Source organism: Grampus griseus (assembly GCF_964374135.1).
Source record: "Grampus griseus genome assembly, chromosome: 4".
Taxonomy (NCBI): domain Eukaryota; kingdom Metazoa; phylum Chordata; class Mammalia; order Artiodactyla; family Delphinidae; genus Grampus; species Grampus griseus.
In genome coordinates, this window is record NC_138997.1 from 114637608 (window position 1) to 114664774 (window position 27167).

The 27167-nt window shown below is 41.5% G+C and overlaps 1 protein-coding gene across 1 annotated transcript in view; it reads right to left on the reverse strand.

Annotated features, from left to right (window-relative positions):
- Positions 1-26899, reverse strand: part of ELOVL6 (ELOVL fatty acid elongase 6) — a 137453-nt gene extending 110554 nt beyond the window's left edge. The window contains exons 1-2 of the mRNA XM_082652907.1: positions 26543-26899; positions 26268-26388 (exon numbers count right to left, since the gene is read on the reverse strand). Coding sequence (XP_082509033.1) covers positions 26268-26356 — 89 coding nt within the window. The 5' untranslated portion in view covers positions 26357-26388; positions 26543-26899. The remainder of the gene's footprint in view (positions 1-26267; positions 26389-26542) is intronic.
- Positions 26900-27167: the final 268 nt, after the last annotated feature.

Below are 27167 nucleotides of genomic sequence, written 5' to 3' on the forward strand. Positions count from 1 at the left end.
CCTGTGCTCCACGACGGGAGAGGCCACAGCGGTGAGAGGCCAGCGTACCAAAAAAAAAAAAAAAAAAAAACATTTCAAAAAACTGTAAAGTATTTATGAAGGTGGTAGTATCAAGTGGGGCTTTCTGGGTAAGTTTTCAAAGCAGGGAAAGGGGATAGATATTCCAGGTGACAAAAATAAAAGGAAAAGGATGGTATGGAGATGCATGGGAAATAAGAAATTCTTCAGTTTGCCATGGTCATAAGCTATCCATAGAAAAAAGGGAGAACTAACTATAAGACAGGAATGGTGAGTTGAGGTCATACTGCAAAGAATCTTGCGTATCAGGTTGGGAAATTTGAGTCAATGGATAGGCAACTTGGGAGCAATGGAAAGGTTTTATGCAGAGTTGCGAAACAATGTTTCTGAACGCTTCCTGACAAGTTAAAAAGAATTGTTGGATTAGGAACGCTTGTTTGGTGGAGAGCCAGGCAAAAATAAAACTGTGGCTCACAGACAAGCCAGTAAAAGCTACCTTCTATGGAGGGCTTATAAAATGCTAGACGTTTGTTAAGCAATTTACACATCTTACCTTGTTTAATTCTGGCCAGAACCCAATTTGATGACCTCAATTTCACACTGAGAAATGAAGGCCCAGGGAGGTTAATGAATGTGCCCAAGTTCAGCAAACCATGAAGTGTCAAAGGTGGATCTGGAACTCTGTGCGCCTGCATCCGCAGGATAGGCTGTATGCTAGGCCAAACAACCTTCAAGATACTTTAAACGATTGAAACTATACAGGCTGTATTCTCTACCACAAAGGAATGAAATTAGAATGAAATAACAGGTCCCAGGCTTTCATATGCTGCTTCTTTAATGACACATTCAGGGAAAGGAAAGTTGAGGCCATGGTTTTAAAAAGGGAAAAGGAAAATTGTACTTCTATCATGGGTATTATGACCCAAACACTTTTAGATAATTCCACTATCACAAGTCTGCCATAGAGATGCCACGAAGATTTGCTGAAAGGCAGAAAACAGGATGGAAGGTAGGCAGGTAGGCTGCTCATTTCTGACGAAAGGAAGGATTTCCAAAAATTAATGCAGTGTGTGGCCTTTCTGTGTATTTAATTTTTATAATGTTTATCCTAATCATGGCAAATATATAAACTTGTGCAGCAGGTTTGACCTTTATTCTGCAAAAAGAGAACTGGCTTCTAACTAGTTGGACAAGCAATACAGATTGTTTGCTTGGTGTCTGCAAACAAAAAGAAATTCAAAATGGCAGCCCTCTCCAACATCCTCTCAGGGGAAAGTGGATGTGAAAGAAGAGTGTGATGAAAACACCAGGGAACCTGTTTTAGCTACACCATATGATACTGTCATTTCATAGGTCAAAATACTTAAGGATTGGCAACTGCATATAGCTCATCCTAAGTATTACTTGGGTTTGTGAAAGAAGATGGCACTTCCACCATTATGTTCCTATCTGATTTGCATGGGATTTTTTCCTGCCTACTGGAGCTACTCCAATTTCTGAGGCTGGCTTCCAAGCTGCCAATCTACCCGCATGTATCCAACCTCATTCCCCACAACCTCAAGTCAACCTCAGTCAGGCAGGGCTGCGGCTCCTCTCGGCTACAGATGCTTATCAAATCCCACATTTTAATATCACTGCAAGAAACAGAGTAGGTAGGAATGAGCTCGGCTTGCCCAGCGCACAGAGTCATGGAAGGGCCACGCTTTAGATGTTCTCCTTCACATGTAGGGGTGTGGTGGGTCAGGAGCATGGGTTCCGGTCTCGGGAGCCGGGCATGCTCAAGTTCGAATCCCAAGTCAGTCAATCACTCGCTGTGGGGCAGAGGTGAGCTAATCACCTCTTTGTGACTCAGTTTCCTCAACTATAAAATAACAATTATAATGCATTCCCGTCAGGATTATCAGGGGGATTTATGAAATAAGTTATGTGGAGGTTGCCAGTAATACCTGCTTCAAAAAAACACAAACATTTACCCACACATTGGAGAGAAGCCAGGATGAATTTCTGAGGACAGTCAGCCCTACCTTGTCCACCTGCACCCTTTAGCGCACCAGGGCAGGTGGAAAGGAGGGGTGGTCTTCTCTAAGCAAGATGACCGATTAGGCTTCTCTCCCTTCCGAACAAAGTATCAACCAGTGATCCGGCTTTCAATACCTCTGGCCACCTCCCCTGTCAGTGACACAGAGCCCCAGCACTCCTGGGATAGCTTATCAACAAAGCCTGGCTCAGAGCCCATCTTTAGGGAAGATACTGTCATGTCAGCATTATCCATTTCCCTGGGGACTGAATTCTAGCCTGCTATCTGGTGAGATTAGGAAGTGGCTTGGGCCACATGAATCTGGCCCCTGGGCTGGAGTGTTCTTTGACATTACATCACTGACTTTCTTCTAAAGATTGCTCTAGGTCTTTGGTCTAGGACCTTGGTCTGTCCTTACCTTACTGCCAGAAAAATCATCTAACTCTCCTGAGCGATAATTAGACGGCCAGATGCCTGCCTTTCTTTACAGATAACAAAAACTCTCTTAAATTCTTGTGTTTCTGCTTTTGTCCTGGCTAACAGAGAGCAGCTGAACACTGCCTCTTAATCTCAGCCCTCTGTACAGTCATGGCTTGCATATCAGAGAACATGCAGTTTTCTCATTACCACCTTAAAAGTAAACCCCCAGTTCTCCTTTTTGTCAATCCAACTATAATGAAAGCTCTCAAGGTCCCTGCCTCTTAATGGAGTCTTTCTAAACATGCCACTACAGTGAATTTCTTTTCTCGTTTGCTGTAATTCCTATATGCCAGCACTTGAATATCTGCTCTGCTGCATGGCACCTACCTGTATTTTGCATGGACATTTGCCTTCCTGAATGGACTGTAATTCAAACAGATTGAGATATTTACAGAGGGTCTGTCTAACACTCATAGGACATTGCCTTCTTCTCTGTCTTCTGGCCTCTCTCCTGCATGTCATGCATACTCTGATCTTCTAGTAATTACCAGCTGGTTTGACCAAAGAACACACTGATCAGCCTGGATGTGCACAGCTGAACACCAAGGCACCTGGAAGTCTCTCCACTAGCAAAGTATTAGGTACAATGAGACACTCTTTTGGTTTCCTGGAGTAAAAACTCAATCCTCTCTTCAAAACACAACCATGATTAGAATTTTGGTACACACACAGTTAAAACTGTACTAACTGTATATATGTGTGTATGTATGTGTGTATACAATGTGTGTGTTTTACAAACTGGCCAGACTGTTTTGTAGGCAAGTATTTTTTCCCTGTAGCAATATATCATGTACATTTTATGTCAAGATATATTCCTCAGTAATGTAATTTTAATGGGTATATAAGTGTCTACTAAAGGTTTTTCTGGTTTTTTTGGGGGGGAGGGGCAGGTAGAGGACCTTTCCATCATACTATTCTTGAAAAGTGATCTCTGTCAAGCACATACAAGTAGCTCACTGACATCATTTTTTTTTCTTAATATATACATAGAGTTCTTATTTTCTTAGCGGCAGAAGAACAGAATGCCTACTTCAATGTTTAAGGCTGTTTTAATGGTTTGTATAAAACTTATCGAGGCCTTTAGGTGCTGACAAATATCAGGCCAATTAAGGAAGTTCTTTCTTGTATTTTTGGTACAAAATTCTAAATTTAGTGCTTGATTCCAATTGGAAAGTCCAGTTGGGGAGTGTTTATTAAGATTAATGTTTTAGTAGAAATTTTGCCTTCGTATCACTATATGACTAGAGCCCAGAATATAAGTGAACATAGATTACTGAAAAAAAAAAAAAATAAAACTCTTCAAAAGTGAATCAGTACTTTATATCTGTATTTTTAGCTCATTAGGTGAGCATTATATTGCTGTAAATTATTGGAATAAAAGTCCAATCCAACAGATACAATCACAATTGTTTCAAAAACTGCTATTTCATACAGTATATTCCCATTGATCTGGGCCTTCCTTAACAAAATGAAGCCCACCCTGCCACCCATCCCTACCCTTTTAAAATATTTTCTTTGGAAATGGTTTCTGTGATTTTCCCAATAAGTGCGGAGGTTGCAGGCCAAAGTGGGGGACGGAGTACAGCCTAGTGGGTGGAGCCAGACTGCCCGGCTGTGAACCCGTCTCTAACGATGACCAGCTATAGCTGTAGGACTGTTTGCGAGTTACTCATCCTCTCTGTGCCTGAGGTTCTTCAGCTGCAAAACAGGCCCCGTTACAAACTGTATTTTGTAAAATGGAGGGTTAAGTGAGTCAATGTTCATAAAGTCCATCTTAGGCCCAAGATAGGCTCTCAATAACTGTTAGCTAACTGTTAGTTCTCTCTGGATTCTCCCTCAGAAAACCACAACAGTTTTGGGTTTTTTTTTCCTTTAATTATCTCCTTTAATAAAATTTTAAATCTCCAGCTTTAAAGGCATGCTTTGTGATGTAAATCTGAAAAGACAAGTTCTCTGTTATGTACGAAGAGACTTGCCTTCTCAGCATTCTGTGAAAAAGTATTTTCACTGCTAAGGATAGGTGAGTGCTGCCATTATAAATTAGGGTTATCCAGGACAGTATGAACACTTGAACTTTGGATGTTACTTCCTACAGCGGAATACAGTTGATCCTCATTGTTGCAAATTCACCTACTCATTAAAATTTATTTCTCACCCCCAAATCTAAACACACAGTGCTTCCATGGTCATTCATGGTCATTCCCAGAGTGGTGTTTAATTTGAGTTGCCCGATGCTTGCATTCCAGGCTGAGGTCAAACAAGGCAACGTTCTGCCTTGTTATTTCAACTCTCATACTGTAAAAAAGTGTCCTTTTTTCAGTCTACTTAGTGTCACATTTTCTGCATTTTTGTGTTTTTTGTTGGCGATCTCACTGTTTAAAATGGCCCCCAGTGCTGAAATGCTGTCTAGCGTTCCTAAGTACAAGGCTGTGCTGTGTCTTACCGAGAAAGCCATGTGTCAGATAAGCTTCATTCAGGCCTGAGTTATGGTGCTGTTGGCTGAGAGTTTAACGTTAATGAATCAACGATACATTAAATAAGGTATCTTTAAACAGAAACACATAAAACAAGCATTGCTTGGTTCACAAAAATATGACCAGGGGCTTGCAGGAACCTAACCCTGTATTTCCTCTAGAAGCAATGGTTCAGAATTTGCTAATTTAGTATTTCCAGCAACTTTATAGAACATAACTAGTCAAGAAATGAGAATCAACTGTACCTCCTACAAAGAATGTGGATCAGAGGTAGACAGTACTAATCCATCCCTGCAAAGAAAGAGCCTTCTGGAGTATAATTCATACTTCATACCAGTTGCTTAGGTGAGTGATTACCTTTCTTCTTGAGAAATGTGATCTGAATTTGCTTAGTTTAAAATAAATTCCTGCAAAAATAAATACTTGCATTATCCCAAAGTACTTAAAATTATTGCTGATTTTTTTTTTTAACTGTGGACTCTGCAAAGGGCTTGTTTTTTTTAGTCTTATTACAGTGAGACAATGGACCTATGTCCCCTGGAATATGGAGACTTTTCCTCTGAACCTGATGCTATATAGTGCAGGAGAAACACATGAAAACCAACACTCCCAGATCTCCCAGACCTGCTTTTCTTCAGGTCCTAAGTACAAGAGGAAAAACAGAATTTGGAGCCACACTGACTTTTCATATGTTCAGGCGATACCTTCCAGCAGCCCTGTGCTGAGTCAACCTACAGGTCTGTGTAAGAAAGTACAAAAGGCACAGCCTGCATCACCATAGTAGTATGCTGTTTCATCCATTGACTTCATCTGCTGTCTATATGTTCAAATGGCACCTCTGACCTGCTTCTCCTCCTTGACAATACAAATTGCTGGGTGTGACTTAGTCAAGCATGAGAATACACACAAACAGGGAAACGTGAACTTGCTTGGAAGCAAGCAAACTGGGATCCCAGCAGACCAATTTGTCCTCTGAGTACTAGTCCCAGGACGGCAATAACTGCTCCAGATTCCATTAATGCCCCGAATGATACCCTCAACCAGTCATTTTCTCGTCCTACAGCATCCACATCTGAAACATTTCAAAAGACTCCTGACCATCATCTAAACAAACCTTTATAAGACGCAGGCACCTTGGCTGATGCAGTAAACTGCCTTTAGAAAAATGGGATTTTAAAAAATATTTTCAGTAAAAAGGGACAATGGCTCATACCATAATTCCATTTTGTTCTGCAGTGGATGTATCTTTTGATTATAGAAAATGTTTCCCTTTAAAAAAGAAAAAAGGGCTTCCCTCGTGGCACAGTGGTTGGGAGTCCGCCTGCCGGTGCAGGGGACACAGGTTCATGCCCCAGTCCGGGAGGATCCCACATGACGCGGAGCGCCTGGGCCCGTGAGCCATGGCCGCTGGGCTTGCGCGTCCGGAGCTTGTGCTCTGCAACGGGAGAGGCCACAGCAGTGAGAGAACCGCGTACAGCAAAAAAAAAAAAGAAAAGAAAAAAGAAGAAAAGAAGGGCTTCCCTGGTGGCGCAGTGGTTGAGAATCTGTCTGCTAATGCAGGGGACATGGGTTCGAGCCCTGGCCTGGGAGGATCCCACATGCCGCAGAGCAACTAGGCCCGTGAGCCACAAATACTGAGCCTGCGCATCTGGAGCCTGTGCTCCACAACAAGAGAGGCCGCGATAGTGAGAGGCCCGCGCACCGCGATGAAGAGTGGCCCCCGCTTGCCACAACTAGAGAAAGCCCTCGCACAGAAACTAAAACCCAACACAGCAAAAACAAATTAATTAATTAGTAAACTCCTACCCCCAACATCTAAAAAAAAAAAAAGTTTAAGAATGGGGCAGTTACACCATTAAAAAAAAAAGAAAAAAAGAAAAAAAAAAACTCTTAGACTTGATGAGAATGGATTCATCACCTGATTTCTAGATCTGCAGGAGGCCATCACAATTTAATTTACGCTGTTATTAGATAGTCTATGGCTGCAGTCTGCCAAAAGAACTTGCTGAACTGTAAAAAAAATTCTTGGTTAACTAGTTGGTCCTTCTGCAAGATGCTTTGGAAAAAAAATAGGGTGAAATGACATTACTTTCAATGCAAACTAGAAATAAAAACCATCTCAAATATAGGGATATAAAGCCATTCAATCATTTTAAGTACATATCTTAATGACAAATGCTGTTACTTCTGAACATAAATCAAAAAAAAAAAAAAAATACCAGACGGTACCTCTTTTTGCCTGTGGCCCTAGTGAATCAGATTGGACTCACTGAGAATTTTCTATTGACCTTCTCTCTTGCACTGAGCTGGATAGTACTAGTGTCAACACATATTCACCAGACTGGATCTGCTTTTCCTCTGTTAGACCTGTTAGTCATGGATGCAAAATCCACAGGTATAGAATATATTTAAAGCACAGGAAACTGCCATGTAATATACCATGATCTTTACCTGTATTTTTACTCTCACCCTAGAGTTGCTACATCTAAGTATCTACATCAATCCCAAGAAATTAATGCAGTGAATGAACATAATTATTTCTCCAGAGTGCAATTAACTCCTAGGACACTTGTTGTCTATTAACCAAACATTCCTATCTCTTCTTCATACTTTCTAATGTGATCTTATGGACTGTATAATCTAGGAATGTGTAAATTCAACATATTTTATAATTTCTGCTCACACTATAAGTAAAATTTATAATTAAGAAACTAAAAAGACAAACAGAATCATAGTTGGGCTCACAACATGATTCGGGACATAAAATGTTCTTGTTCTTGTCCATAAAACGGGGATGAAAATTCCTAGCTCACAGTGTTGCGTTGAGGGGACCATGAGACAATGTGAACGTACTGGGTAAAATGTTCAATATTGACACATTAACATCAATGATAATAACATACCTAAAACTTATATAGCACATAGCATTAGTGAATACTTCACACACATTAATTCATTTAATCAAGGCAACAACTCTATCAGGTCAGTATTATTTTCCACATTTTACAGATAAGGAAACTAAGGTTTAAAAAAAGATACGTTCCCTGGTGGCGCAGTGGTTGGGAGTCCACCTTCTGATGCATGGGACGCGGGTTTGTGCCCAGGTCTGGGAGGATCCCACATGCCGCGGAGCGGCTGGGCCCGGGAGCCATGGCCGCTGAGCCAGCGCGTCCAGAGCCTGTGCTCCACAACGGGAGAGGCCACAGCGGTGAGAGGCCCGTGTACCGCAAAAAAAAAAAAAAAAAAAAAAAAAAGATATGTAACCTCCCCATGGTTACAGACCTAGTAAGTGACTGAACTGAACAAGGATTCAAACCTAGGCAGAATGTGGCCCTAGTGTCACTATATCATCCCTCGGTATGATATTACTAGCACGTGTTATGCGATCCAACAGAGACAATAATGGCTACTTATTCCAAAGTAGTGCCATGCTTTGGAAGGTTAGGTAAGATCTGCATTGAGTTTACGTACCGAGTTACTGAAGACGAATGATACATTCTGACATCAGTGATCCCAGCACATTGTCAATGTTGGGTCAAGTTTTAGTACACATCATGCAATGTGTAGAACAGTTCTTTCTTAATCATTTCTTGGGACTTTGTTTGGGAATTATTCCTCCACTGCCACTAGAAGGTTAGTATTTCCAGCTCTATCATCCTTGAGACTAAAGAGTAATTCACACAATAGTTTGTGTTTAACATTAGCATGAATAAGTCAATGTTTCCACTTTTTAATAAGACCATTCTGTCTGTGAGGAGTCATGTAAAAAGTACCAAAATGAATTTTATTTCAGACTTCAATCTTTTCTGTCTTCTTAGAGTGTATGTTCTTGTACTGCTAGCACAGTGGAGGGTAAGCTAGCCAACCCAATTCTTTCCCTTGCTAACAGGAAACTTAATCTGATATCGTTTGGAGGGCAATGCACACAGTCCTGAAAGACAGGGTATAAGCATCTCAAGGCAATCGGTCTCTTTGTCAGCAGTCTAAGGGTTAGAAAAGCAATTCCGCTCCTCTTTGTCAGTGAATGGTCCAAAAGTGAGGCATGTGACCCAGGCCTGACTGATGAGATGAACTTACAGCAATAACAGAAGTAAATCCTTTTATAAACTTATTAAGAGCAAGTTGGCTTGGAGGTATCTTCTTGACAAAGAAGAGAACTAAAAGGAGGCTTCTTTGCTGCTGTCCCTTCCCTTCTGCTTGGGAAGTTGCAGTGAGGATAGATGTTTGGTGAAATGGCAGCCATCTTGGAACCACCAAGAAAATACTGCTGATACATTAAGGATGGCAAGACAAAAACTCAGATAGAACTTGGAACATTGATGACATTATTAAACCACTGAATGACTACAGAGGCTTCCAATCAGATTTACTCTTATATGAAATAGATAAATGTTTTATGTTTTAAGCCACAGTTAATTATAATCTGTTACTTGCAGTTAAAAGCATTTTAACATAGTTCCTTGATTGGCGGGTTTGTTCTGCACAGCAAACTGATGAGTTATTACCCAAAGAAGACATAATCCATGAAGAAAATAATCTGAAATTTATTGCACTTTTATTCTACTGGTCAAACTTAAAACCATTTTAATGCTGTTATTCAGTGTATTCTTTTGCTCTTTTAAAGCTGCTAGTTTTCTTTTTCCTTCTAAGAATGATAGAAAATATGTTGATTGAAAAGAATGACATGTGTCTCCTGAAGTTTTCCAATGTCAGCTAGAACATTACATTAAAGAAACATAGTTCTGCTTACAATTTGGTGAAGGAAGTATTTAAGAACAGGGAAAAATGTTCCATTCCATATTAAGAAAAAAAGTCAGGTTACAGAAAAATATGTTATGAACTCTATGAAAATATTTTTGTTAAAAACAGAGAGATGGAGAGATGGAAAGAAAGATGTTTAAAAAGATTTACACCAAAATGTTAATGTTTATCTGCTTTCTTATTTTTGCTTATTTGTGTTTCCTAAATTTTCTACAATATGTAACTTAAAGTTACTTGCACCAGGCCTATCCACTGAATGAAGAAACTACAACTGATAGTTTATTCCTTTAAAAAATGTTTCTGTGACAGTACACATCTTTGCTTTATCAAGATGAATCCTAATGCTTCTCTACATAAGAAAAGTCTTAAGAAAAAAGTAAAGATTTTATGTATATCTCCTAATTCTAGGCCTCCAGGTGCATACAATTTGATGAAAAACAATACATACATATATTTCAGAAACTAGGGTGGAAATATTAAATATTTAAACTCAGCTGAACTCATGAGAAAACAAGAGTATTGCTTTTCATTTTCACATGAAAAAAACAATTTAAGCCAACTACTGAAGACAATTGGCAAGCTATTGATGGTCTGGCCCGAGATCAATGAAAACACAATTTATAGCAATACTTCGGAAAACTACTACATTCCAAATGTCCTAGACTTTGCATATAAACAAGACATTTGGAGCTGTTATATTGTAACTACCTTAGGAAAACAGTTTAAATCTATTAGAGCATATCCAGATAGGACAGACTATAAACATAAAAGAGACTACGTATTCTTCCCACTAAGTAAAATTTAATCCTGAAAGGGGGATCCAATTGCACCAATTTTTGTTAGAATCTGTATTCCACTGTGAGAAAGTAGGACAAGCATAATTCACCAGCTTGAGTCCCTATACCCTGGTCCCTTCAGCGTTGCTGGGACAAAAAGAGCCTCTGGACACCAAATACTTTTGGGGGAAGAAACAATCTCCACAGAAAGTTTAGTCTGATGATGCAATAGACCTCTGAGGCCGAACTTTTTGTTCCTTAGCCACGATTAATTCTCTTATAATGGTAGAGTTTTGTTTTTGTTTTAGTTTATTCTATGTAGTTTTCCATTGTGAGTGTGTTATTCTCTTTCTATAATAATGCAAGTTCAAAAAACCAGCTGTTTTGCCTTAATTATCCACATAAAATACCCCCAATCCAAGCCTACACAGCAGTTACAGGATGTTGAGGAGGGACTGGCATCAACATTTGCCCAATTTTTTAAAAAGCCCAATAATTAATACTTATTTTTTAAATTATTATAATATTCATATTATATGGCATTGAAATGGAAGCCTATTTTCAAAATAAAGTATAAATACATATCAAGCATTTAAAGTATGTGAAAATTTGCTTGAATGTTTAAAAATTTATCAAAAGTTTATAATGTGAAAATTCCTGTTGTAATGTTTTAAAATGTCAGATACAATCATATAGCCCTCACTCTCCACCAGTCAGAAATGTATATATATATTTAGAGATTGTGCTAGTCAGAATGTTTCATACTTGGTGAATTGCAATTTTGGTATTAGGCTCATAAACGTGTTGTTCTAGAATATGAAACAATGTATAATTTCTTATGCTTTATTTTAGGGTAGTTTTCAAATTAAAAAAAAAAAATTTCTGTAATAGGAAAAAAACTTCACTTAAAAAAGTTACCTGAAGAGAGATAAATGTACCTTTTTTCTGATGTTACAGAAGAAAGTCATAAACATTTAGCAGATTAAATTTTTAAATTTACTTCAAGAAATATTATTTTTGAGCAAATAGTATTTTTAACACTCTTTTAGAAAAATTGAGTCTAATATTCCTAGTATTTTCCTTATATTTACTATTGTCTTTTTTGCTCCTTTAGGATATTTCTATCCTTCTGCTTATTTTCTTGCATCCAGAAAGAATACTTATTTAAGTTGTCCGGAGCATAAGGGCAGAACTTTTTCTAAATTTATAGGAAGGTTAAAACCAAAAGATCATCACTAAATCAATTACAGAGATTTTAAAAAAACTATATCCCATATGATTTGGACCCATTCTCCTCCACCCTCCCTTTCCCGGCTCCTGTGCCCTTTTGTTTGCTGGCTGAGACAATGCTTCCTAGACACAGCTAACTGTAAAAACAAAATACTACTTCTCATGTTCTCACACTGCAATCAATCCCTTGTCTCTCTCTCCTCTCTAACAGCAAGTCCAGAAGAAGCAAGAGTTCAAAGCAATGCCCAGAACTGATAAGATCTCTGCAAAGCAGTCCTGTGGAAAAGCTCTGTCACTGGGGTCCCAACAAGATCCCTGGGACTTCCTACCAGACTAGACACACCAGGTTCTCTGGCTCCACAAGGCCTGGCTTCTGGACTAGACTGGCCCTTTACTGCAGAGAGTAACAAATTCCTTCCAGCTCCTCTAAATCAGGCATTCGATGCCTTGATCTCCCAGGCATTCAGCAGTGCTGGAGTATTTGTTAATGATGTATCCCAGGTACATATGCAGCATGTTTCCAGGTGCCACGAGGTCCCTGAGCTGATTACCCGATTCATTTTTTGCTCTCTAGAGACAGGTTTATGTTTAATCTTTTATTGCTATTAGATTAGATGACTATTGTCCCTGGGGAACCTTTGCCATATTAGATACATTCCTGAAACCCAGACATAAAAGTTGTCATGTTCAAGTGAATGTCTGTTATCACCCTTCCTTAAAGAAGCAGGAACCTTTCCTACTAAAAAAATAATCAAACTGTATAATTTAGAAATGGAGAAAGGGAAGTTTTTGTGACATCAACAGTATGACTAATCTCTACCTTAATCTGAGAAAGTGTATTCATTTGAAATAAGAATGTGCAGTTCCCTGTTCTCACAAAATGCCTTTGTGTTTAACTATGTTGCTTAATGTTTATTAAAATGTGCATTGGTGTTTTACAAAAATGCTTATTACCTTGTATCAGATAATACACCATTATAAAATGAAGCTGATCTTTTACTATGAAGATAGTAAGTACACTATAGTTAATGCAAAAAATTAAAAAATATGACCATATGCAAAATCCCACCACCTATACATACCCAGAATGTAATACAAAAAAGATTATGGAAAACTGGAAGAGCAATAAGAGAAATAACAACCATCATTTTATACAGCTACTTTTTACCATTTTGGTATCAATATTATTTTCTCCCTGACTTTTTTTTCCTTGTGCATACAATCCCACCTTCCCCCCCAACTTTAGGCAAGCTTTTGACTTCTTTCTGATTGGAGTGGCTGGTTTGGCTGCCTAGAAAAGGACTAATAATCCCCAACAATTAAAATGGATTCACTAAAAATTAGTCATGCTAAATGAATATCTTTCCTCTTAAAAAGAAAATTAGATGAAAAAAAGAAGTCTTTTTATTATTGTTTCCAGAAGGCACTAGACAGTCTCCCATAATTCACTTAAGGACCATATAAAGAGGTACTGGATAATAAAGCAGATACACATCCAAGAGTAAATAAACAGCCTTGTGTATTCATTCATATCTGCATGCATCTAGTCAACACACAGTGAGGGCAACTATAGCCAAATTCTGTGATAGGCACTGATTTCAAACATAGAAGCGAGAATACTAATCTATTTATGAGCCAAGTGCCAGCAAACCACAGAGAAAGGACAACCGATTTTGGTGGGCGGGGAAGAGAAAGGTTCTGTATTTGAATAGGCCTGGGAGGAGGGCTATTTCAATAGGTAACACTAGGAAGATAATCTGGAGCTGGGATTTTGAATGGCTTTTCAAATCAGTCAAAAGAATTCAGATTTGTCCTATAGACAAGAGGAAACCACTGAAGGTTTTTACCACGGGAGGGACACGAAGGGATCTGTGACTTAGAGAATGCTGAACGCAGGGCAGGAGTTGGAGGTTGGAAAGTGAGCGAGGAGACAAAAAGTAGTGCGGGGGGGCCTGAAGGAGGCCAGTGGCAATGGAAATGAACCGAGAGAAAGGAAACTGAGGGCCAGATCACAAAGGACTTGGTTGTGAATTAGAGGGAAGGAGGGAGAGAAGGAGGGAGAGAAGGGTGCTGGGCAGAGTGACGGCCTGGTCCCATGTAGCTAGCTGATAAAGGAGGTGGAACAGGCTAGAAGAGGGAGAGGTGTCCAGTTTGTGAAATCAATGATCTGAGAAGACAGACGCAAAGAATGTGAGATGGAATCAGCACCACCACAGCGGCGCTCCTCGGTAAGGCAAGAATCAGCTGGGAAGATCGGCCCAAATTCCTGGTTAAGGATCGAGGACACGGAGCGTGGTTCTCAAACGTTTTTCTGCCTCAAACTACCCTCTTGTCAGTAGAAAACGAACCCAGTAATTACAAAGAACTGGAGAAGAACCAAGTACCAACCAAAGCGGTATAATCACAAACAATATCAGCCATCACAAAATACAGGCTCCAAAAAAGTATTTCTGCAAATATGAATGCAGGAACAGTAAATGAAACCAACTACAACTCAAGACAACCCTACTGGTTCAGGGCTAACAGAGTCCTTAAAATCGCCAGAATATCCCACACAATAGGAGCTTTGTATTGTTCCAAAGCACCATGTTGTGAACTTTTTAGCAGAATACTAAATTAGGACTTCCCCCTCCCTCACTGTACTTTCCAATACAGACTTGCTCATTTTAACGTAGAAGTGCCAAATTTTAGTAAGCTTTCATACATTTCTCAGGAGTTTCCTAGCAGGTAATATTTAATTATTCAAAAGTATAGGAGTTCTAATTTTTTATTTTTCACAAATATCCATGTGGATTACCAGTGAACTGCAGATGATATTCTAAAAAAGAAAGCCTAGAGTGGAGAGAGTAGTCATTTTCAAATGCATACAAGACACTCATACAGAAGTGAGAACAAATTACAGCTAGAGTCAGGACTAAGTACTAATGGACGACCCATGGAGGGTCATAACTTTCAGGTCAATACGTAGAACAGTCTTCAATAATCAGAGACACCCCAAGTAGAATGAGCTTCTACTTCTTCAGCTTCTTGAGGAAGTCCTCAGGTTCTGACAGTGGATAACCAAGTCAAGAATAAGGAATTGCTTTGCCCAATTAGGACCCAGTCCTAATGGCCACAACACACACAGAAATGCTATCAGCTATGACCTTCTCCGCAGTCAAGAAAAGATAGTTTAAGACACTTGACAGGGCTTCCCTGGTGGCGCAGTGGTTGAGAGTCCGTCTGCCGATGCAGGGGACACGGGTTCGTACCCCAGTCCGGGAAGATCCCACATACAGCGGAGCGGCTGGGCCCGTGAGCCATGGCCGCTAAGCCTGCGCGTCCGGAGCCTGTGCTCCACAACGGGAGAGGCCAACAGTGAGAGGCCCCGTACCACCAAAAAAAAAAAAAAAAAGACACTTGACAGCCTACCCGTGTCTCTCCTTCTCACCCCAAAAGCAAAGTAAAAATGAAAAATGATGTGGGGCAGAATGATAATCTTTTTTTTTTTTTTCCTGCTTACTACCTTCTGAACGTTGAGATATTCTCAGTTCAGAACAACCAGAAACAATGTAGGATGAGTACAGCCAAGTCTTTTAAATGTATCGAGGTGGAATGTAGTCTGCTTTTTGGAGCTACCAATGAATGAAACCATGGATAAAAATGTTATGTCATTTGTTTCAGATTTGCTGTGCATTACTCAACAAAGAGATAAACCTACCTTAGCAAGTCATGAAATATTTATTGAAACTAGCCAATCCTCAACTTATTTATTCTATCTCTATTAAAAACTTACTTTACTTCAACTTACAAAGAAAAACAATTAAATGTGTGAGGCAGTACATAGTTTTTCAAATATCTTTTAGGTGGATATCAGCAAAAAAGTTTGGAAAACACTCCTTGAACCCAGAAAATTCCATTAAACCACCTATTTTTTCTGATTAAGGATCACAGTGTTCCTTGACCTCTTAACCTTCTCTTATTTTATAGTGCTGCACTCCTTCGTGGGGACATTTTTCACAAGGACGTAAGTTTCTACCTCCAAGATTTCCTACCTACCAGACAATAAAAGAAAGCAAACATAACTGCTCTGACAGACGAATACTTCAGCAAAAAAGAAAAAAACAAAAACCAAAAAAACAAACCTGCTTGATTTCCTGGACCATTGGATTATTCTCCAAGTCAAAACTGCTAGTGTTAAAACCACAAATTCCAAGTATCTACAACACTAGGTCTTAAAGGGGAATCACTCTACAGTTGATAGGGGCCCGGTGGGTCAGGCCACATATGAGTTAAGCATTATTCATAATAGGTTAGTTATAAAACACCTCTAATAGCACAGCAAACTTTACCTGTGCTCTCATCACAAAGAGGGGTTGCGAGCTGCCCACTGCAGTGCCACCTCCAGGCCTAGAAGGACAGCTGTTGGTTTGTATCCCCAGGAGTACCCAGGTAAGATTTGAAACTGGCCCCCTTACACTGGAAGCCAGGAAGAGACCAAAGAAAAAGGCAGCCACTCCAGATTGGTAGGTGGCAGGTAACAGGCAAGGGGACTTGTCTTGGGTGGCTGCAAGACAAGTAAATCTTTGCACCCTCCCGCGAGAACTAAGAGTTTATATGCTGTCCTTAAGGAGGTTCAGCCCTGCATACCACCCAGATGGTCTCAACAACACATTACCCTCTCAAGGCTGCATCACTGAAATGGCTCTGGCTGTGGCAATGGTGGGCAAAACTTATATTCCAAGGGCAGGGGAGGGGGTGAAGAGTCTGAATCGCCCAGGTCTGGCTTTCCGGTCAACTGGGAGCCAACGTCCTCTTGATGACCTCCTCCAACCATGTCCAGAGGACTATTTCTAATAGCAAAATATTAGAAACTTGACATGTTCAACCTAACGTGTAAGGGAGTGGTTATCTAAATTAAGACCACACAATACAATATTAAGTAGCCACTGAAAATTATACTTACGGAGAGGTTTTAGTGACATGAAAAACATTTAAAGAGGAAACAAAGCAACATATAAAGTTGTAATGAGACAGTAGGTGAATGAAAGTGCCCAGTGTAGTCCCTGGCACATAATAGAGAACTCAATCTGTCGTTGACATCCACTGAATGATCTAAAGTATATAAAAATCTTGGAAATAAAGCTGAAGGAAATGTGGCAAAATAACAGTGGTTGCCTCTGGATAAGAATTAAAGGTGTTTTTTTTCCTGCATATTTTTTAATGTTTTCATTTCTTTTTTTCTATAGTAAATATTTACTTTAAAATTAGGAAAAGGATTTAAAACTAATAAACAAAACAAAAATGTTCTCTTTAATTCTTCACACTGTAGGAGCTGACCTTTAAGAATAAGGACATCTCCAACCCATATGCGTGTGTGTGTGAGTGGGGTAATATATATATATATATATATATATATATATATATATATATATATAAAATTTTATTTATTTATTTATTTCCCCCTGTCAACAGGTGTTGGCTATTTACCAGTAGCTACTAAAACCTGCCTGAAGGAAAGCCTGGCTACAGGTAGTACCAGGTGGAAACAGAAGCTCCTAGGGTTTAGAACCAAGCTGAGTGGACAGTGCTCATAGCACAGAGAAGCAGACAAAGTAGGCTTCGTAAGACATGTTCCAAACCTGTATGTCATGGTTTGTTTGAGATAAAATTGGAATATTTTATGATAGAAGCATTATTAAAGGTGACATGGCTTTCTACAATTGTAAAAGTATTGATGGTAATACTTATAATAATTATTAATGATTAAAGTATTTATATCTGCATAGCACAATGCTCATTATAACATTAATAGTGCTTTTTGTAGTTTTTCTAGCCTTAAGAGTTCAGGATCCACTTAGCGAAAAACAGAATATAGACACTGTGAGATACCAGACTAAAACCACAGGTACCTTCCATGTTTACAGCACTGCCAAGTTTCCAAGAGCATTATTTTATTGATTGAATATTTATTCTCATATGACTAGGGGGATGATAGGGGCCTGGGTGACCAAGCCTTAGTCAAGGCTGGAGCCCATTTCTCCTTTTTTTGTCCCTACATACAAATTCCAACTTTTTTAACCATACTGTGCCTCATCTCCTATGGTGTAAAATCAAAAAGATAATACATCAAAGGGTGGTTGGGAGGATTTAACCATTAACATATATAAAACACTTTAAAAGAATGTCTGCAATCAGTAAACAATTACGTATCAACTATTAGTATCATTACTCCAGAATGAAGAAAATCTACCTTCCTTTCTAAGATCTTGAAATTAAATCTATGTCAAGAAGTCATAAAATTGAGAGAAAACTGCGAACTTGATATTTAGAATAACTTTTTATTGAGCTTCATACCCTCTTATTGTAATGATAACCACTGCTAGACCAGCTTTTAAATGCTTAAGGCACCCTTAGACTTCAAGAGAAGTCTCACACATTAAAAACAAAAGCTTCAGGATTAAACCTTTTCATCAGGGTCCCCCCCCCGCCCCCCCCGCATTGAGCCTCCTGAAACAAGATCATGAAATTCTCAACTTCAAAGAGTTCAATTCCACTGAACCCACTTCACCTGAAAAAGTCAATTACCCCAGTTGGAGCGGGTCTAGCATCTTAAAAACTTTTACATTGTATTAACACCACCTTTATAAGTAGAAGGAGACAGGCAATTGGGCCTACAAGACAGGAAAACTTGAGGGTTTCACCCACTATTACCCATACTGAAGATTTTTTAAAAATTATTAATAATTGGGGTAAATCCAAGTACTAAATGTTCAAATTTTGCAGTTTTAAGACACTTACTAAAATAGTATTATTTAACTAGTTAAAAAAATTGACAAAATAGTCAAATTAGGCTGTAATTTTAGAAAAGTACATTTGGCTCCGGAAGAGGCTTTTTTTTTTTTTTTGGCCACACTGTGCGTCTTGTGGGATCTTAGTTCCCCAACCAGGGACTGAACCCAGGCCCACGGCAGTGAAAGTGCCGAATCCTAAACACCGGACCACCAAGGAATTCCAAGGAAGATGCTTTTCTAATAGCAGGAAAAACACACAAAATGGTCTTTAACGGGGTATCGGTTTTCATTTTTTTAAAAAGTCACTTTAACATGTTTATGTATATACACGTTTGTGTGTACATATATAAACATAAACTTTTCTAAGCAAATGTCTATTCTCTCCTAACAAAGATAAATGATAAACATGCATTTCATTCATCTTGTCAGTCTTCTTCAAAGAATGATCTTTTGTACTGCCCATTAAGCGTTAACAATCAATTCAAAAATTCAGCCTCCGGACTTCCCTGGTGGTGCAGTGGTTAAGAATCCACCTGTCAATGCAGGGGACAGGGTTTGATCCCTGGTCCAGGAAGATCCCACATGCTGCAGAGCAACTAAGCCCATGTGCCACAACTACTGAGCCTGCGCTCTAGAGCCCATGCGCGCCACAACTACTGAAGCCCGCGTGCCTAGAGCCCATACTCTGCAACAACAGAAGCCACCACGATGAGAAGCCCACGCACTGCAGTGAAGAGTAGCCCCCACTGGCCGCAACTAGAGAAAGTCTGTGCGCAGCAACGAAGACCCAACGCAGCCAAAAATATAAATAAATATATTTTTAAAAAATTGAGCCCCAGAATTCAAAGGATCATTAAAAAAACAAAACAAAACAAAAAAGTCCCAGGATGGGTGTTAAAAAAATTAAGGGCTGAGTGACTTCCCTGGTGGCACAGTGGTTAGGAATCCGCCTGCCAGTGCAGGGGACATGGGTTCGATCCCTGGTCCTGGAAGATACCACATGCTGCAGAGCAACTAAGCTCATGCACTACAACTAATGAGCCTGTGCTGCAGAGCCCACGCGCCACAACTACTGAAGCTGGTGCGCTCTAGGGCCTGTGCTCCGCAACAAGAGAAGCCACCGCAATGAGAAGCCCGCACACCGCAACGAAGTGTAGCCCCCGCTTGCTGCAACTAGAGAAAGCCCATGCACAGCAACGAAGACACCACACAGCCAAAAATAAATTAACTAATTAATTTAAAAAATAAAGGGTTGAGCTAAAACATCTGAAATTTACCTTTAAGAAAACGAAGTTATATAATATATATACATATATATACTATATTATATATACATTATACTTTAAAATATGTGATCACAGGTGTGGTTAAAAACAGTAAGGGTCCCCCTCCCCAAAATACATTATATCAATGATATTTTCCTTATCATATTACAATTAGAAACCCAAAAAAAGCTTTAGAAAGAAAAAAACTAAAATATGAAATCCCAAAGGAAAGAGAATTAACTCATTAGAAAACTGTATGAGTATCTGTCCAGCAAAACTGCTTCTAATCAGCATGTCTAATTATTTATCTCAGCAAAGATAAGTGTAAATCTTTTTCATTTGTACATTATTTTGGGCAGACAGGCTTAAAGTTAAATTTTAGAAAGTTCATAGTGGGTGAATGACTAAACAAAAGGGTTCCTAAAAATACCTGTCATTCCAATATACTAAGAAAAATAACCTTGAAACTAAAAATCATGAGTTCTCAGTACAGAAATGAATCATGATAAAATTATAAGCTTGAACTTAGATGACTTAACAGGATCTGTGCTTTGGGATGATTTTTGCTCAATGAACTTAAAATTACAAATCCATTCTAGACTCTAGGGCAAACTTTTTTAAAAAAAGGATTAATCTACCTCTAAAATAAAATTATTCTAAGTCAAATATAATTAAGGATGCTGTTGTTTAAAAATTCTGAGTAACCATGCCAACTTCACGCATCTGTACCTGCCTGTATACACACACAATCAGTATACAAATAAAGGAATGAAGTTATGAGCTTTCAATAAAGCCTTGTTATATTTTCAATAAAGCTTTATTTTCAATAAAGCTTTCAATAAAGCCATGTTATAGTTTCATTCAGATTTCCTTAGGTTATCAATAGGAATAATATCTGTGGTATAGGTAACTTTTCTAAGGTAAACTTTCCCAGATAAATGCCTGTGCTCTTCTAACAAAGATAAATGGAAAGTAAGTGGAGCAGACAGATTTGAAGCTAAGAATAAAGGTACAGAGCAAAGGCAAATTGTGTGGGCTGTTGTCTGATTCCTGTTAATAAAGCCAGCTCAGCTCACCTGTATCCAGACACGAAAAATTAAGCGAATCATGGCAACAATTTTTGGATAACTCATCTCAGGAAATATTGGACCTGAAATATCCAATCATTGAACCAAAGATGAATTCTTGATTTGCTGTACTCCTTCATTTTATTTTGTTGGCTTAAGACAGGCTAGACGGTTATTTTATGCTCTCCTAAGTATTTTTAAGTCTCCATCCCTCTCAAAACTTTCCCGCTGACTAGATAGATTCTCCCTAGAAGGAAATACGCAGAACAACTCTTAGATCTGGAGGGGACTGACTTTGGAGTTAAATTCCAATGTGAACTTGACACTTTTAGTATTATCATCTAACATTAAAAGCACCAAGGAGCCTTCTTTAGACCACAAAATTTAACTTCCAATTTAACAGAAGGCCTATGTAAACATTTTACCACCATACGCATAATATTTATTACTAATGCAAATATAGAGATGGATAATCATAAAATAATTTTGCATTATCCCTGGAAATCCTAAAAAAATTCAAAGACTGCATGGATATACATCCTTTTTTTAAAGCTACATAAAAGTTCAGATTAAAGTTCCTTCACAACATTCCATTATTTTCTAGGATCATAACAGATTCCAATTTTCCTCTGTATACTTTTTCTCAGTGTTCTCATTCTTAACCTAGTACATATTAGGCAACATCTCAGTGCTTTCTAAAGTTTATTGAATGAAATGTTAAGTGCCTCACACTTAGGATTTTCAGTCTTAAGGCTAATATGAACTGTGATTCTCCAAAATAAGTGGCAAGCAACACACTGTGTACAATGTGGACACAGTAGTTTCCTAGACAGCTGATCAAATTTGTATTTGCTGTAGTGTCATTGATTAAATGAGACACCGTGGCCTTTTCTGACTCATGACCACAGATTGTACTGTTTTCCAGCCACTTTTCTTACAAAAGCATACAACAGGTCACAAGGAGGATTTTAAAGATCAATGCAAAGCAACCGTCACTACAGGAAGAACAACAGTCTGCATTCTAAAGTTTGATAGACATTACGATGCTATATTTTGAGTAAAAATCTAACACAGGCTTATAATACTTTTATAGTTTTTTCATACTGAAATTGTACATTACTTTCCAAACCTCACAATAAGAAAGAACATAAAGATGTACAATTCCTTTTACTGATAGTGTTTCTTTTATTATTTTTCCTTAGTAAAATCCAATTTGTGGATAAAGTTTCCTTAGCCAGACAGTATTTACTTCTAAAAATTCCTACACTATCTTATAGACCCCAAATACAGAACTCAAAATATAAAAACAATAAAACCCTTATAACCATTACCACGGGTGGAGGGAGGGGAGAAAGTCAGAAAAATATACAAAGCTGGATGTGGAGGATGCCAGAGGGGAGCGGGGGAGGGTTTCGTGAGGTTCTAGACAAGCCCTGTGATGACGTCACCTCACATACATAATGTTACAGCAGTCAGCACAGGCCTCCTGCTTTCCTATTGGTGGACACCGTGTCAGCCGACATCAGAAGATAATCATCATTGGCCAGACAATTACAACTGGAGCAACTAGCATCCAGGGCTGCTAGCACAGGCCTGACAGGCTGCTGAAAGAGAAGGCAGAGCCCAGCTGCCCTTCTCACTCAATGAATTTTATGTCACCTTACCAATCACTAGGCGGTTTTGCTCTCTTGATGGCAGCCCTTATAAATTAAGTCAGCTATTCGTGAAAGTAACAGGTAAAGGCCAGACATCTCATAAAAGAACAAAATGCCTCTATTTTCAATGCCATAAAATCACAAGGGCTTTTCTGTGTAAAATCAGAAGTCAAAAATGCTGTTGAGCTAAAAGCAGGCACTTTCCTCTACCTCATGCAAAACACTTTCATTTACCAGATAATATTACCCAGGATATTTTTAACTTGACATATAATTTCAAGATGTGGCTCAGGATGATTCTCCAAGGTATAATATTTATTACTTTGCATTTCCATAGCTTTTCTAATCTATTACATGTGAAACCACCTGCTAGAAGAGTAAAACAGTCTATAGTATTTATCCTGTGTCTAGAACAATGCATACAGGGTTAATCATTGTTTAAGCAGCAATTAACTTGATAAACTTCCCTCAGTTGAACCCTTTAGTTTATAAAAACACCACTCCAAAAATGGGTCCCATTACACTAATATGTAATAAGGTAATGAATATGGATTATAAGTGTAATAAAGGCCTTCAAACAATATTCAAAAGGTAGTTCAGACAGCATACTGACAAAACAGCACTCCTGGCCTTCCTCACAATTCTTCAAAAGACAGTAAGTGTAACTTATTTCTGAGAGATAAGTTATAATTCTCTAAATTGAGTTTTGACGTAGCCTCTAAATTGAGGCTATGTCTAAGGGATTTTTAAGGACCACTGAAAGTGTCTTGTCAAAAAATAGAGTAGAAACTTCACAACATTGTGTTTTTCCTCCAGAAGCTATTCAAGCCATTTTTAGTTAATGAGTCTGGGAAAGGTAAGACCTTGTGTTTCCTAAACTTCCCCTGCCCCCAAGAGGGTGTAAGCCTTGGTTATGGAGTGCCTTCTCCTGTTAACAAGGGAAATGAAAAGGAAATCTTCATTTTCTTATATACCTGGTTCAAAACTTTTTGGCTGTTGAGGTTTTGGGGGGAGGCTTATAAAACTGGGACCCAAGGATATTGGGAGAAATGCATACACCCTGGGATAAAAGAAGCAAGACAATTAAGGTCAAAGAGAGAAGTCAGGAAGGGGAAACCCTAGTGTGTGACTATGACATAGTATTCAAAACGCAAGGGGAGGCCAAGTATGTTACGCTTCGAGTATTAACAGGTAGTGCTGGCAATAAAATGGACACCCATCATCATTTTAACCCACTAGACAACCCTTTTCCCCAGCATCTGCCAGGTACAATGCACTCTTCGAGGTGCTCCGCATAATCAAGATTGGAATGAGACAAGAACCAATGCCCTGAAGAGATGATGGTCTAATAGGAGGCACAGACACACATGCAAATATTTAGGCATATGAAGAAAAGCCAGGAAAGACATTGCCAGATTAAAGGTACAGATAAAGAGCTAGGAGGAAAGTGTGGCAAGAGCCCAACAAGCGAAGATTAATTGGCTCACTTTTGCCATTTTCAGTCCCCAGAGAGCTAGGCCCTGTCTGGTTGAGTGTGTACTTGTTGAGCGAGCGGAGAAAAGAGGCGGGAAATGGTACCTGGAGGTGGAGGAGCCACAGACAGTGGCCTCAGAGAAAAGGCAACAAGTGAATAAGAGACAGTATCCACCGCGGAGGGGCACTGGCCCAAAGTGAAAACGAGCTGCCGGCGCGAGGGGAGGCCGGCTCCAGAGACGCAGGTTCAACAAGGGTGCAGCAAGCTGGAGACAGGGCGGACGTTAGAAACCACAGAGCGCGCAGGGCCAACGGGGGAGGAAGATGGGCTGAGCCGTGTGGCAAGCGAACGCGACAGACAGCTGCAGAGAAGACTAGAGCCTTCGGTTGGCCCGCCGTGCCGCCCGCCACCCCGGGCCACCGCCCCCGCCCTGCCTTCAGCGCCACCCCCTTCGCGGGAGGAGGAAGTGCCGCTGGAGAAGGTTCCCTTGGTGGCGCCCGAGGGGGCCTGGCCTCCCGGAGCGCCGAGGCCTTAAATGCCTAAACTCCTACTGGATCGAGCCTCCCGGTGCACAGCCGTCTTCCGGACCCACCCTCGGCGCTTTCGGCCTCGGCGGCCCAGGGGGCGCCCCGGCCCCGCGCCCCGTGTGCTGCCGCACTTCCCGGCTTCCCGAGCGGATCGCGGTCCCCTCCTGGCTTCCGGCAGCGGCCCGCAGCGGCCCTCCGGCCCCCGCGCCCTCGGAAGCCCCCAGCCACGCCGCAGCGAGCGTGAGCGCGCAGGGCCGCGCGCCGGGCCGGTCGCGCCCGCCCCAACAGGCCGGGCCCGGTCGGCACGCACGGCGCAGGGGGCGGGCCCGGCCGGGCTGCGGCCGCAAATGGCCCGCCGGTCCCGGGCGGGCTGGCCGGGAGGGAGGAGGCGGGAGCGGCGGCCGAACCCTCCGAGGCTAGTCGCGACTCCCGGGGGCCGGAGAAAAAGACGTTGAACCCCCACCACCCGGTTCCGGTGCACGGCACCCCCTATTGCACCGCTCCCCCGCCCCGGCCCACCGGCGCGCCAGCGTCTCTGGTTTCCCATTGATGAGATGGGGGAGGGAAGGCAGGTCGTGAGGGCGCCGGGGCAAGCGCTCGCGCACGCGGCGGGCGGGATCCCCCAGATCCCAGGAGGGAGCCCCCTTGGCCGGACCCTCTCATTCAGCACCTGGGAGGCTGCCAGCCGCTGCCCAGCTTGGGGGTGCGTTGGGCTTGCTCTTTACTGATCGCCAGACCTGGGGTTAAGAGGAGTAAGAGAATGTCTGCCACAGCAGCTCGATCTACAGGGAAGAAGCGAGATGAGCACACACACCCTCACCCTGTTAAATATTGCAAGGTGACACAGGATCGCTTCCCACACAGGGATTTTCAAAAGGACTGGCGGAGGGACACAGTGAACAAGAAAGATGCTTTACCGGGTTAGAAGTTTGTCTGGGGAAGAGCCCCGAAGGACTCTGCGGACCCGGAGGTTTTTAATCCGTGTCTCAACTCCAGTCAGCAGTTTCCCACTGAATTAGAATTGAGTGTGTCCAAAAGGCGTTTCCGTAAAACAAACTTAATAATGGCGTGGCTCCACTCGCTCGGGTTCATTCATTTTTATTACTGTTTTCATTGTCCCCTCCTCCCCCACTCCCCGCCTCCGTCTCTTTATGAAACCGGAAAGGGATCCGCGTGGGGAAAGGGGTCCAGGAAAGGAGGAATCCGGCCGGGGAGCAGCAAAGAGGAAGACAGTGAAGTAGCAGAGCTGCAAGGAGAAAGGAAGGGCAGGAAGGATGGGGAGAGGGCGAGGACCAGAGAGCTGAGGACGGCGGGCCGGAGAGGGTTAAAGGGAGCAGGCAACTGGGTCCTCCCTCCACTGCCTTTCACACTCTGCTTGCGGGAGGCCAAGCAAGAAAACCCAAATCTAGAGGAAAACAAGGAGTAGCACAGGTAGGGACTGTGGCATCTCTCCCGCCTTCCCTGTAGCACAGACATCTACTCTATGTACACACATATGGTCTATGTTATATAATCTATGTTAAAGATGCATGTGTAGCCACGGTTCACCCAGGGGCACCCACAGACTCACGCGCTTCATGCAGCCCCAATGTCTCCTGCACCCGGGAGACCCGGGAACTCAGCGATCCGCTCACTGCTGCTCGCGGTTCCTCGCTCGATTCACGCCCCAGAAAGGGAGTACCGACATTAAGGCACACCGGGAAGACGCGCAGGGCTCCCGGGGACAGTATCACGCGAAAGCATCACCTACCAGTTTTCCTGCATCCACTGGATGGCTTCATTCTCGTTGAACTGCTTTTCGAATTCATATTCTTGTAAAGTCAACACTGACATGTTCATTGGGGCTGATCTTCGGAGTCGCTACGTGTTCTCTACACAAAATAAAATAATCTGTAAAGCGCTTGATTTCGAGTGCTCGCCTGTCTGCTTCCCCCACCCACCCCCCTAGGTCTTCCCCTCGCCGCTCGGTCTCCGGCAATCGGTCTCCCCCAGCCTCTCTCAGCTACGGTCGGGGTTGAGCATTGCCTGTGCCTCTGCTCCCAGCTCCTCGCTCTGGGACTCTCCTCCTCCGGGCGTCCGCATCCACAGTAGGAGGAAACGAATGCCTTGCGGTCTTAGTGCCCGCACGTTTGTCCATCACCCTTTTTACTTGTCTACGGGGAAATCTCCTCCCCCTCGTGCGATCTGACAAATTAACCCTTTGCGAGGGAGACTGAGAGAGAGACCTCTCTAGCCCTGGGGGGCAGTTTTGTTTCCGTGAAGGTGACTAGGGGAGTAGAGGACGGGCTCGGAGAGGGAGGAAGTGGCCTCGAGGTCATTCACAACCCCCCAATCCCGACCTCGTGGGCCGCCTAGCCTGGCTTTTGAATGAAGTTTCCGAGAACCGAGTGCAGCCCCAAGGCGAGCTTGGCGAGTAGGTGATAAATAGTAAAACCTGCCAGCTCTCTCGCAAGAACTCCAGACAATTTGCGCTGAAATCCCACGTGAAAGGAACGCACTTCCTACCTCTTGGCCCCCGCCGCACCCTCCAGGTCACTCACCTCTGAGCTCTGGCTTTGACTTACTTTAACCTGGGGCCCGGCCCGCTGAGCTCGCCAATCAGCTGCTGGCTGGGGATGCTGAGGACGAGGGTGGCGGAAAGTCGAGAGTG